Source organism: Polistes fuscatus, unplaced genomic scaffold, assembly GCF_010416935.1.
Source record: "Polistes fuscatus isolate 324 unplaced genomic scaffold, CU_Pfus_HIC Scaffold10, whole genome shotgun sequence".
Classification (NCBI taxonomy): domain Eukaryota; kingdom Metazoa; phylum Arthropoda; class Insecta; order Hymenoptera; family Vespidae; genus Polistes; species Polistes fuscatus.
In genome coordinates, this window is record NW_025112998.1 from 1,929,066 (window position 1) to 1,941,953 (window position 12,888).

The following is a 12,888-nucleotide window of genomic DNA, read 5'->3' on the forward strand; positions in this document are numbered from 1 at the left end:
ATGCATATTTCAAGTGAGCTCCTACAACACTATCGCGTTAACTTATACGCGTTTGAGTTTACGAGTAATTATTTTCATTTTATATCATATTTTTTTAAATTCTACTATACTAAATTAAATAATTTAACAAAAATGAAATCTATTAATATTTATTATATATATGAGCCGTTTATTTTGAAAGTGGCCTAACTCCATTTTTCATTTTTTTCCGGTTACCCACGGTAACATGTACAGCTTCAAATTATCTATCAATAAAGCATTTAAGATATTTTATATTTCGAGTAAATACGGTAATTCTGGACACATAAGTTTTCAGAGTTAGTTGAATCACTGAACCGTTTATTTTGAAAATGGCCTAACTCCATTGGGAGTAGAGATTTTGGTGTGGTAGAAATGGCATTAAAAAAAAATAATTTACTGTTTGTCCCCCGAGAGTATTACAATATTATCAAAAAGTGTCGGAAAGGTAATAACTTTATTGTACATGAAATGAGACAAGAAGATTTTGTATCAACAATATTATTAGAAGACGCAATTTTTAAAAGGGTCAAGAATTCTAACGGAGAACCAATAAACTGGTTAAAAATATGTTGGATGCGTTTTGTCAAAAATGAATAAGATTTTCTATAAGACATCAATGAATGAGAACGAAAATTTGAAAGTCCTGAATTTAATACCACGTCGGGGTAGACCAAGAAAGTTCGAAAATATTGTATTGACACCACTGTATAAAAATATAAGACAAATTATAACCGCAAAATTCAAGGACATAATTGACTTATTACGATATATCACCGGAACATCATGATTTCTTTAAATCCCTTTCACATACACAAATAGATGGGTAGAAAATTGTTTTGTAATTTATGTTTGTAAAAATATTTTGAATCGCATAATTTATGTTTTTAAAGTGTTATAAAGATATGTAAAATAAAATAAGTATTGTTTTTTCGCCATTTGAAGCATCTTAAATTATGTTGAATGGACTTCGGTTCCTTCAAATTTTATAACGAATCTGGTTGTTAATTTTGAAAGTGGCCTAACTCCATTCTTGGTAAGAAAACGCATATTATTCACTTAATAATTGCCATTATTTTAATAGGAACTGTAAATTGAACACCTTTAGATACACTTAAGCAACATAACTCATTGTTATTCTTTACGTATATTTTTAATTGCATTGAAACGCAAACCTTTAAATATCTCAATTTAAGGTTATATGTAGTTAGGCCACTTTCAAAATAAACGGCTCATATATGTAATATTTCAAAAACGTGATACATCACGTCATATATCAGACCTAGTACAGATAAAAAATAATATTAAATCATATTGAAAATAATAGTTTTATTATATAAGTAATATTATTCAAATCTATTAGGAATAAAAATGTTCTAAATAAGAACTAACGAACGTACGATTAAATCGTTTAATTCTCTAATCATAGATTATCTTGAGAAATATTAAATTAAGTCGACTGTTAGGAAGATCATCTATGTTCGAATAAACTTTTTACCGATAACAAATAAATGCAGCAGATTGGTAAATTATGTTAATACTTTGGCACCGATCGATCGCATCCCGACTGCCTGCCTGTTGAACTTTAATAGTCACCGATTAATCTTTCTTCGAAACGATAATACTTTCTATTCTTCACTCTGGCTCGTTATACTTGACACACGTTATAGAGATTTTAGAAAATAAAAGTAAGAAAAAGAAAGAATAAATAAATAAAAAAAAAAATAAAGAAAAATACGCACATTAAAAAAGAAGGAAAAAATTCGTTCTACGATCCCCTCGCATTCTCGAAGAGGAAAATGAATAACAAAAAAAAAACAAATGAAAAGAAAAGAATAAAAAAAGGGATGGAAAATGGTTCTTCGTGTTGTTTCTCTCTCTCTCTTTCTCTCTCTCTCTCTCTTTCTTTTTCTCTCGTAATGTTAAGACGTTACGGTTCGAGATTCTTTCGGGTATCCTGCTCTTACGGAAAAGTATATCCTTTATTTGTCCGAGTTGCAGCTGCAACAGCCGGTCGTAAGGAAGAATCGTATCCGTTACACGTATATACATACATAGAAATAACACACAACACGCAAATGTTGCTTTGCAACGACTACTGTTTTCTCTCTTTCTCTCTCTTTCTTGCTTTTGTAAAAGATAGAAAACATTATATCACTATTTTATTAGATTAGATATTCACAGCGGGAATGTGCGCAGTAGAAAGAAAGAAAAAAATATGAGGGAACAAAAAGAAGAAGAAGAAGAAAAAAATAAAAAAGAATAAAAAGATAGATCGAGGATTACTATGGGTGTTCTATGTTTCACCCCTACGTTGGTTGTTGCTTGTTCGAGAAGAAAACGTACGCGAAGGTTAGGGAAAACATGGAAGTGAACAGGGGGGGAGGAGGAGGGGCGTTAAAGGAACTCTATACTTGCACCTTTAATGCGTCCCATTGCACAAATAAAACGAACTGATACTACGTATCTCTTTCTTTGCTTCTTACAACTTGCATTACGATATTCCTTATAGAATTGGAGTAGTCTTCCTATCTGTGTTTCTCTTTCTTTTTCTATTTCTCTTCCTCTTTATTTCTTTTTTAAGTTCTCTGCTCTAACTTTACTATCGATGACATTTCGAAATACTTTATTTCTTTCTTACCTTCTAAGCTACCATTCGTTGTTCTTTTCCTTTCGAGTAAAGGCAAAGTTTTTCTACGTTGAATTATATATGTATGTATGTATGTATGTATGGTTTGACGAGTAAGTTGTTAAAATCGAACAAGGGAAGGCAATTTTTATTCTTTCTTTGTTAACTTTATACTTTTATTTTATTTTTTCCTTTCCCTTCTTTTTTTTTTTTTGTTTCGTTAAAAGTACGAGAGATTCATTACTTCTTGATGAAAAAGTTTCGCAACGATGATTTACTTTATAAAATAAAGAATTTTATATATTGTGTTAGGTTCTACTTATCTAACACGTCATCCTACAGCCCCCATCCCCATCATTATTACTTATTAGATCATTATTATCATCATCATCAATATTTTAATAATAAGTCTTATTAATATTATAAACAGTTAACAAAAATCGTACAATATGTCTATAATATATATTGACACCGACACGGAGTCGTCTCATTCTGAATTATTATATCATCGTTGTTCCATTGAAGTTGAAAATAATAAAATTCGAATTCTGAAGAACGAACCTTTTCAAATTTAGATGGTTCGAGACCCACTTACGGAAACGATCATTTTTCGTGACCCATTGGAAAGTGCAATTATTGTCGAGAGTTTTGATTGATAAACAATTCCAAATGGATTTGATATATATATATATAGATATGCATTGGTGAGGAAAATTCAACAGAAATAATAATTCTCATGTGATCCTTAATTGAATTGACGTTTGAATTGTTCATTTGGCGATTCTCGACAAAATAAAATTTACCTAATGAATGAACAAGTTAACTACTATTCATTTTTAATATTTAACGAGACCCACGTGTAGATTGCGAATCACACTTTTTGAATCTCTACTTTAGAAAGAGAGAGAGAGAGAAAGGGAGATGAAATTTGCTTGGATAACGAGCAGTAATGAATGAAAGTCAATGGGAAATGATATAGTAGGATCGTTCTCTAATATCATCCTAGGGATTAAATTCTCTATACGAGCTTACATGTACTTGAAATCGTTTGTGTCGTTATGTCGAAATAGGTAGATATATATCCTTTTGATAGGCTTTAATTAGAGAATTTGCAGTGCTATATTTTGAACAAATGCAAATTTTCTATCATATATATATATATGCAATCGATAATTATATGATATTGCTTTGATGTTAGAAAATGATTTAAAAAGTGATTTTTAAAATCGAATGTGTATTATCAATCGTTTAGAAGCTAATCATTATCCAGTATTGATCTTTACAAATTTGATATAATATGATTGAGAGAGATTATGTATACGTTAATATTACAAAATAATTAAGATTATGTACTAAAATGTAACACGTTTGTTCGTGTACATTCATTCAACAGTTGATCAATTTATCGATGATTCTGTGAAAATCATGTAAAACGACGAGTATACGTGTGACGTGTTTACTTTGATGCATGCTTTTGATATTGCAAAATAATTTGTATTACGTATTGAAATGTAATGTTTACTCGTTGATCGTTTTATCGTAGACTCTTGAAAATGATGATGTAAAACGATGAATATTTCTGATCTAGTAAATGCTTTTGATATATTACAAAATAATTTGAGGAATATATAAATAAAATGTAATGTATGCTCGTATAACAGTTGCGTTAGATCGATCTATCGCTGACTCATGAAAAGCTAGCGAATTTTCAAACTGTTGGAATAGTACTACTACTACTACTACTAGCCAAGTGATCCTAAGAGGAATCTTACGATAGGATTATCCTTCCAAAGGATAACGTTCGTGCTCTTCTTAGAGTGGAACGATAGTAGTCAGACGAGAGAAAACGATATCGGATCGTTGCGTTTCGATCTATCTGGTAAACGGATGGTATACCTTAAGAGACATCGTAAGATAGACAGAAATGGGATAAAGAAATGCTAGAAATAAGAGAAGAGAAGAGAAAAGTTTTGTCAAACGAACAAAAAAAAAGGAACAATGACCATGTGTATTTCACAGAGAGAAAAGAAAACGCGCCCTGAGAAACGGAGAAGAGCGAACTAACTTCTCATACATACTCTCATAACATACATACATACATACATACATACATACGTATGTAGTTCCCCTGAGTTTCGTTCTCATCCTTCGAATTTTTTTCTTTGAACTTGCATAATTTGGATTCGGGGTCTCGAAGAAAATTAAAAACGAGAAGGAGAGTGAGGATGAGGAGGTGATGCTTGGATGAAAACGTTCTACTGTTTGAATGAAAAGAACCGAACGAAGAAAAAGAAAAAAGAGAGAGAGAGAGAGTTGATTGCGACGAGAGGAAAGGTAAAGGAGGGAACAGAGAAAAAGATCAATATAATAATAATAATATATATATATATATACACATATAGATACCTATAGAGTAACAAACGTTAAACAAGTAAATCAAGTAATCAAATAAATTACTTTATCAAATCCTGTAAGCTTCAAATATAATAATATATAAAAGCTGATATATTAAAATTATCAAATAAATGTTTTATGAAAGCAATAGAGAGAGAGAGAGAGAGATAGATAGATAGATAGAAAGTGGATTAGAGAGAAAGAAGAAAGATGGTTGACGATGAGAAATGACATTTCCATGAATGGACCGAATGTTGGAAGATTAAATGAAAGGAACAGTGTATACGTGAGTGAGCGTGTGTAAATGTATGAGAGAGTGAAATAGAGATAGATAAAGAGAGATAGCGAGAGAGAGAGAGAGAGATAAAAGATGGAAGGGTTTTCGAGGTCAGGTGAGAGAATGAAAGCCTCACCTGTACTGTAACCACCACGTAGTTTCTGTTCAGGCCTGTCGACCCTCTCTTCGCTCGGTGGCGATGGTCTTTCCGTCCTTTTCGGATAGTACGGGTTGTACGAGGATGGCCACACGGTGGTCGGCCTTTTTGCTGGTGGGGGTGTGCTCGCTCGTCCTGAAAATAGATTAGGACCTTTTCTCATGTGACCCAGGTATAGGATACGCGCAACTAAAGCGCACAATTTTTGTGTGCGATTATTCTCTTCTCTAGGAGAGGATTTTTCATACCTTCTTTCTTTCTTTCATTCTCTCTCTTTCTCTCTCTTTTTCTCTTTTTTCTTTTTTATTCCTTTTAATGTTCATTTTTTTATTGAACATTTATCTATGATATAACATATGCGTGTGTATAATATATGTGTATATATATAAATAGGTATCTCTCTTTCTTTTTTTGATTAATTTTTGTGCGTGTATTAATTCAACATTATGTTAATATATATATATATATATATATATATATATGTTATGTTAAATATTAATCTATGATATTATATCCGTCTATCTTTCTTACTCTCTTATTTTAATTGCTTTTTTTCGATTGCTCGATATCGTTGTGTTAACACGTTAAACATTTGTTATAATATAGTGTTTTATGTACATATATATATATATATATTTGTTTTTTTCTTTTCATCCACAAATAATCCAGCATGCACAACCACCTTTCTCCCTCTCTCTCCCTCTCTCTTTTTATTTTTTTTTTTTTATTTCTCTTTACACAGCACTATTCCACATGACGCGTAGAGAAGGCCGTCGCGTGCAGCGTGCATTCAAACCGGATTCGCGTCGATGTATCGAACTCAAACGTATTCAAATGGATGGTTGAAGCTTTTCCTTTTTTTTTTTTCTTTTTTTTTTTTTTTTTTCTTTTTTTTATCGAGAAACGGAGATTAAAGAGCGTCAGCGTTGTCTTCTGTCAGCTAAAAAAAACCTTCGAATCCGTGACTGCCAGCAGACGATCTTTTCGGCTTCCCTCGTGGGCTTTTCTTTCTATTTTTTCGTCTTTTTTTTTTGTCTTTTTTTTTTTTCATTTCGAAACGATCGATCATCGTCGCTTGTTGTTATTTTTGTTGTTGATGGTGTCGTGTTGTCATTGTCATTGTTGACATGTCGTTGTTGCTTGGTTGTTGGTTGTTGTTGTGTTAGTTTGTAAATCTGGCTCGATCGAGGAGATTTCGCGAGAGAGAATAAGTGTTATCGGTCTAACCCTTTGTTTTTTCCTTTCTCCTTTTATCGTTTCATTCTTGTATCACAGTGTCGAGTTTGAAAAGGATTTTTAGTAGGATTAGAATTATAAATGTATTATATATATATTTAGAAAAAAAAGAAAAAGAAATGATTTATATTAAGTAAGTAAGTAAAATGTCTTTGGAAAACGTGCATTTTTTTTTATTGCATTCAAAATTAATTTCTATATATATATCGATAAGAACGAATTAATCATAGAACGTATTTTAATAAAAATTATTTATCTCTCAATTTATGGGTCTTCAAATGAATTCATAGTTTTATTCGTAAATAAATCTAATTGTAAAAATAATTGAAAAAAAATTTGCTTTCTTAGTTAATAGTCTAATCTTTCGAAACGTTAACGCAAAACTATCTATAATTTTTCAATCGAAATATAAGGTAAGAATTGAATACAATCGTTCGTTTAAGAGTGACGGTGCAAAACGAGCTTTCGCGTGTTAGCTTGATGAATTCCAACAGCTTCTTTGAAAACGAGCCAAGTTCAACTTGTTGCATTCGATGTCCCAACGATCGTTGTCCCATCGAACGGACAAAGCACGCTTTCGCGCGAGAAAATCAAACGGAATGTCTCCCTTCGTTTAGTATTGTTCGATCTTTACGAATGACCTTTGTTTTATTTTTTTTTTTTTTTGTAGAACTATTTCACAATCGAAACCTTAATCTCGCGATGCAAAGAAATCGCACAAGAGAGAATGTCGTATTACTTTTTCAGAGTAGATGCAGGTATCTAATTTATAACGATGAATAATTTTAATTACGTATTTTACATAACAATCGAGTGATATAAAAATATGCGCGTCGACGCGTATGCAAAATTAATGAAATAATAAAATAAAGTTGAACATACAAAATTCTAAAGTACGATCAACCGGTGAGAGAAAAAGAAGGAAAGAAAAAAAAAAGTAACAAAGTAGGAACACTTTCGAAACTACCCTCGCAAGCAGTAGGGATAGAAAAAAAATGAAGAAAATTTAACGACGAAGTAAAAAAAAAAAAAAGAATAAAAAACCGAAACGAAACGAAACGAAAAGAAAAGAAAAGAAACGAAAAAATTCATTCAGTTTAACTCCCGAAAACTAATATAACAAAGTTTAACGGTAGAATAAATTGAAACTTTTTGAGAAAGACGATAATTCTTAAAGTCACAGGGCTGTATTGTATTCCTTGGGAAAGAGACTTAGCTCACACAACGTGTGATGTCCGACAAGGGGCCCGTATATTTTTATACGCTCTCGGGCGCATCTTACCGCCTAAGATAGTGCTCCACTTATCTCGTTTCCCATAATCGTCTGGATTATACAAATTGCGATCTTTTGCGAGTATGACGAGAGAAGAGAGGAAAGAAGAGGAGTGGAGAGGGGGATTATTATGGGGGGATAGGGTTTGTCTCGCGTGTATAGCTGAAAATTCTTGAGAGAAATTCTAGTAAAAAGCACTACTGGTACCTCGATTCTCATCCGCCATTTTCTTTTCTATATATACTACCTTTCTCTCTCTCTCTTTCTATATATATATATATAAAACTAAATATATACATACGAGTTAGATATGCATGTATTTTTCTATATAGAAGAAAAGTCGAGGACAAGTCCCTTCTTCGTTCGTACACTAAGGCCCTTTGCGGATACTTTTCTATCCTACTTTCTTGTTTTATTTCTTTTTTTCTTCTCTTTCTTTCTCTCTCTCTCTCTCTCTCTCTCTCTTTGCCATTTTCCTTTTTGGCTTGCAAACAACCAGGACGCAAGGTCGCACGGCATCCAGCAGGACGCGAAATGATACTAAAAAGTTTTCGAATAAAAGTTTAAATACGCGGGACGAACTTAGTTTTGTGCTTCTTTCTATCTCTCTCTCTCTCTTTCTCTCTCTCTCTCTCTCTCTTTCTGTCTATGAGTTGGTCCTTCGGATGGCTGCTTAACAATACGGCCTCCTCTTTTGCGAGTTGCCTTTATATCAGAACTTAGCGAACCACCCTATACACACATACACTCATATACACACTCATACATTTATATATAGGTATATACATATACTACTAGATACCTGTATATACTAACTGTTATCTATTTATTTTATATGTATATAGTATATACGCATAAGTTCTCATCTCTTCCCAGTTTCTCTCCTTCTTTCACGCGTGAAATAATCCTATGAAAGTAGACTCGTATTTTATCCACTTTCGTAGTCTTTGTGGCTTCTTCTTCTTCTTCTTCTTTTTCTTTTTCCCACCTTTTCCTTTTTTTTCTTTCGTCTTCTTCTTCTTCTTCTTCTTCTTCCTTAAGAATACCTTTAGATTTTTCAACTAAATCGTTAACCATTTCAAAGACTTTCACACAGGAATGTAATTGAAGAAATTCATAAAAAGATTAAAGTTGTGTGTGTAATAATTGTTCGTAATTAAATACAAGAATAGAATGATTTGAATGTTCGATAATTTTTTGTTTGGTTAGACACGATAAGAGATAATTAAGAACATCGAGTAAACGCAAAATTAAGATGAATCTTCTCGAATAAAAATCGTTTAGAAATTTGCAATAAAAATCTCGCATTCAATCGTATTACTTTTCATTTCATTTAACCCACAAATCAAATTGACCTATTATCTGCATTAAAAGTCGTAATAAAACGAATCTTTTATTAAAAGACCGATCGGTTACGTTCTAAATAAATCTTTTGCAAGATCTGTCCATACGTTTATTGTTCTTCTGTTCGTGGTCGTGCTGTCAGGCAATTGGATGTATTATATTTACCTTATGCAAGAACCAGGACTTATGACAAATCATTTTTGGTTACTGCTGTTCGTATGTGGAATCAACTACCGGAAGATATAGTAGCTCTAAGTGACTATAAAGAATTCAGATTAAGATGTTATACCTACTTTATTGATAGAGATATTCAGCGTGTTTTGTGACTTATGATTTAATTTTTATTTAATTTTTTGTTTTTTTTTTTTTGTTTAAACCATATGTTTATTGCTTTGAACCAATACTACTATACTACTATTATAGAACTATTATACTTTTATTTATTATTTACTATTTTCTTTTTACATTTATCTACTTACTGTGCGTTACTACTAATATAATGACAAGTTTAATAATAATTACATAATTTTAATTTTCGTTTTGTTTTATCTATACATTACATTGTACTATACTGTAATTAATGGCCTTTAGGGAGCCTAGGCTCTAGGGTCAATAAAATATTATTAAATAAATAAATAAATAAATAATCTGATCGATCGCGCGCGCGTATGACATTTCAAGAATATTCTTGCATTGTCTCGTTCGGTTGCAGTAAATTGTAAACACACACACACACACATACTCCCTCTTCCTCTTTAGTGGGGCAGAAGGCAAGGGCAGAAATAATTTTGGTTTCCTTGTCAGGTGATAATTAATTACGGGTTGTAGGATCGATTGGTGTCCCAGGAGACAGAGAGAGAGAGAGAGACAGGGAATGTGTCGACGTATTATTAAACATCGCGTACCTACTCTAGACGGACTAATCTATCTATCTATTTGCCTATCTGCCTACTACTTCTATCTCTATCTCTCTCTCTCTCTATCTCTCTCTCTCTCTCAGCCCTCTATCATATCTATCTATCTCTATCGTGTTGAAAGCACGTTGGGAATTAGGCAGGTTGGATCTAGGGACGAGTAAATTCATCTACGTTAGGCGAAATCGATCCAGTTTGAAGAAGAATCGAACGACCTCGTGAAATATCTAACTTTCAACAAGACTCTTGCTACTGGGAAGGGAGGGAGGGGGGAGGGGGGGATACCGCTGATAGTGATATTGGTGAGTTAGGTAGAAGGAAAAGGGGTAGGGGTAGGGGTAGGGGTAGGGGTAAGGATAGGAGTAGGGATAAGGGGTGGTGTTGCTGTTGCTGCCATTGCTGTTACTTTCCGTCCCTTTATGGATCCATAAAGCCGTGCCACCGATATTGTAGTATACTACAGAAAAAGGGATATTTCGAGACTCGAATAACAAATACCTCTGTCGATCGTCTAACCATCTCTTTCTCTTTCTTCCTTTCTTTCTTTTCTTTTCTTTTCTTTCCTATAGAAGACTTCCCTACTGAATAATTCCTACGCCGAGAAATACTCTTTCTTCTCCTTCCTTCCTTCCTTCCTTCCTTCCTTCTTTCTTTCTTTCTTTATGTCTTTCATTATTTTTTCTTATTCGTCGTCTCGCGAGAGAATATTCGATCATGTCCGTGGTAAAAAAGAGTATCGACTCTCCCCCTCCCCCTTCCCACTCCCACAACACCCCTACCACCATACCCACCCACCCTCTCTTTGAGTTTTCATTTATATTTTCGATACGATAAAAGCAATAGAAATTGCTGGTGGTGGTTCATCGCGTGCATTTAGTATTCTAAAAAGGAAAAAACATTTTCCATTTTTGTTCTTTTCCGTTCCATTCCTTTATCGATGTTTATAATTAAAGATTCTACCGTCGCCCAAGGAAACAATCCTTCTTTTCGTTTTTGCGGTTTATAATTCGCTTTAACAATTCTCGCAATATTATCTTTCTTTGTCTCTTCTTTTCGCGGGTATTTTTTATTTCCTTTCCCCTTTCCTTTCCTTTTTCTCTTCTTTTAAATTCTTCTTTCTTTTTCCACACACCTTTCTCTCTCCCTCTCTCTCTCTCTCTTCCTTCTATTGCTGTATTCGCAAGCGGTGCGCGGTAATTGAATTTTAAATGCGCTTAATTAGGTCACCGGTTAAGCCGCCAATGTAATGTCACGATATAAAATTAAAATCTTTTGTCGACTTTCGACGTTTCCTTCTCACTGTCCGTGACCGGTCGTCCGCGTGTCTTGCTTGCTTGCTTGCGAATAAGAGAGAGGATGGGGAGGAGGAGGATGGGGGTGGAAGACTGATTGTGAGACAGGGTAACTCAAAAACCAATTAAACTTTCATTTTTGTGCTAGGGCGAGAGAAAGAAAAGAGGGATTAGGGTTGAAAGGGGAGATGGGGCGGGGCACGGGGACGGGGTCGGTGACGGGGGGGGAGGGACGATCGTTAACTCTTAACGTCGAGAGAAAGAATTAGCCGCTTTGCCGGTGTATTTAAAATGAACAACGGGATTCTTTAACTATTCACGATCGGTGCTCCTCTTTCTTTGTTATAATATTATACTCTCGAGATTATCTTGTTAAAGTATCTGATATTCTATCTTGTTTTACAATCTTCGTTTATCGTCTATCAATTATTATTATTTTTATTATTATTATTATTATTATAGTTTATTGGTATATCTATCTATCTATCGATCTATTCACACCTATCCATCTATGTCTGTCTGTCTCTCTCTCTCTTTTGCATTATTTCTCTAGAGAGTTCGTCGTATTCCCTTCGATTTTGTGTCACGTACGTTCTAGCGACGAATACTCACGCAATTATTACGCCATTAATCTCGTGCCAATTATCGAGTGGAAATAAATATCTATTAAGGTAGGAGCGAGAGAGGGAAGTGAGTGAGTGAGTGAGTGAGAATCGGTGGAAACGAATGAATATGTCGATGAGGGTTCGTTAAACGTGACGTATTGGCGCGACGTTCGAACTTCGTAATATTCCCTCTTAACGAAGCACAGCGTATATTAATTCGTTTCGAGCTGAATTCGTTCCCGAGTGAACAATTTTTATTTATCCAACGGTTTGCTTCGACGAAAAATGCGAGAGAGTAAGAGAGAGGGAGGGGGGGTGAAGGGGGAGAGGGGTGGTGGGAATTTCAACGAACGCGTTTCATAGAAAGGATACGAAACGTAGTAGAAACATTTCTCGTAATGAGTTTTCTGTGGACACGCACAATTTCTCTGGTGTCATTTCAAAGTTTTATTTCACGAGAGCCGTGCCATAATAAGATTATAAAATAAATAGTGACGTAGCCTTGCCGTTATCACCGGTGAAAGAGAGAGAGAGAGAGTGAGAGAGTGAGAGGGGGAGAAAGAGAGTAAGTTATTTTACGTCAAGCTCGACGACCTCTCTTGTTTTATAAAGAAAGATGGAAAGGATCGTATCTCATTTTTACTTTTTCCTATTTTCTACTTGAGAAAGAAACAAAGATAGAGAAGGAAAGAATAAACGAGAGAAACGAATGCACCTACTTAAGAATTTAACTATAACGTATTTTGTCT

General features: G+C 33.8%; 1 protein-coding gene across 7 annotated transcripts in view; it reads right to left on the reverse strand.

Annotated features, from left to right (window-relative positions):
• LOC122526003 (lachesin-like) overlaps positions 1–12,888 on the reverse strand; it is a 217,462-nt gene that overhangs the window by 13,095 nt on the left and 191,479 nt on the right. For 6 of the 7 annotated variants that reach the window (XM_043649074.1, XM_043649072.1, XM_043649071.1 and 3 more), the window contains one exon: positions 5,455–5,610. The exons of the other annotated variant lie outside the window; for it this stretch is intronic. In XM_043649074.1, the coding sequence (XP_043505009.1) occupies positions 5,455–5,610 (156 nt within the window). The remainder of the gene's footprint in view (positions 1–5,454; positions 5,611–12,888) is intronic. 7 annotated transcript variants of the gene reach the window in all.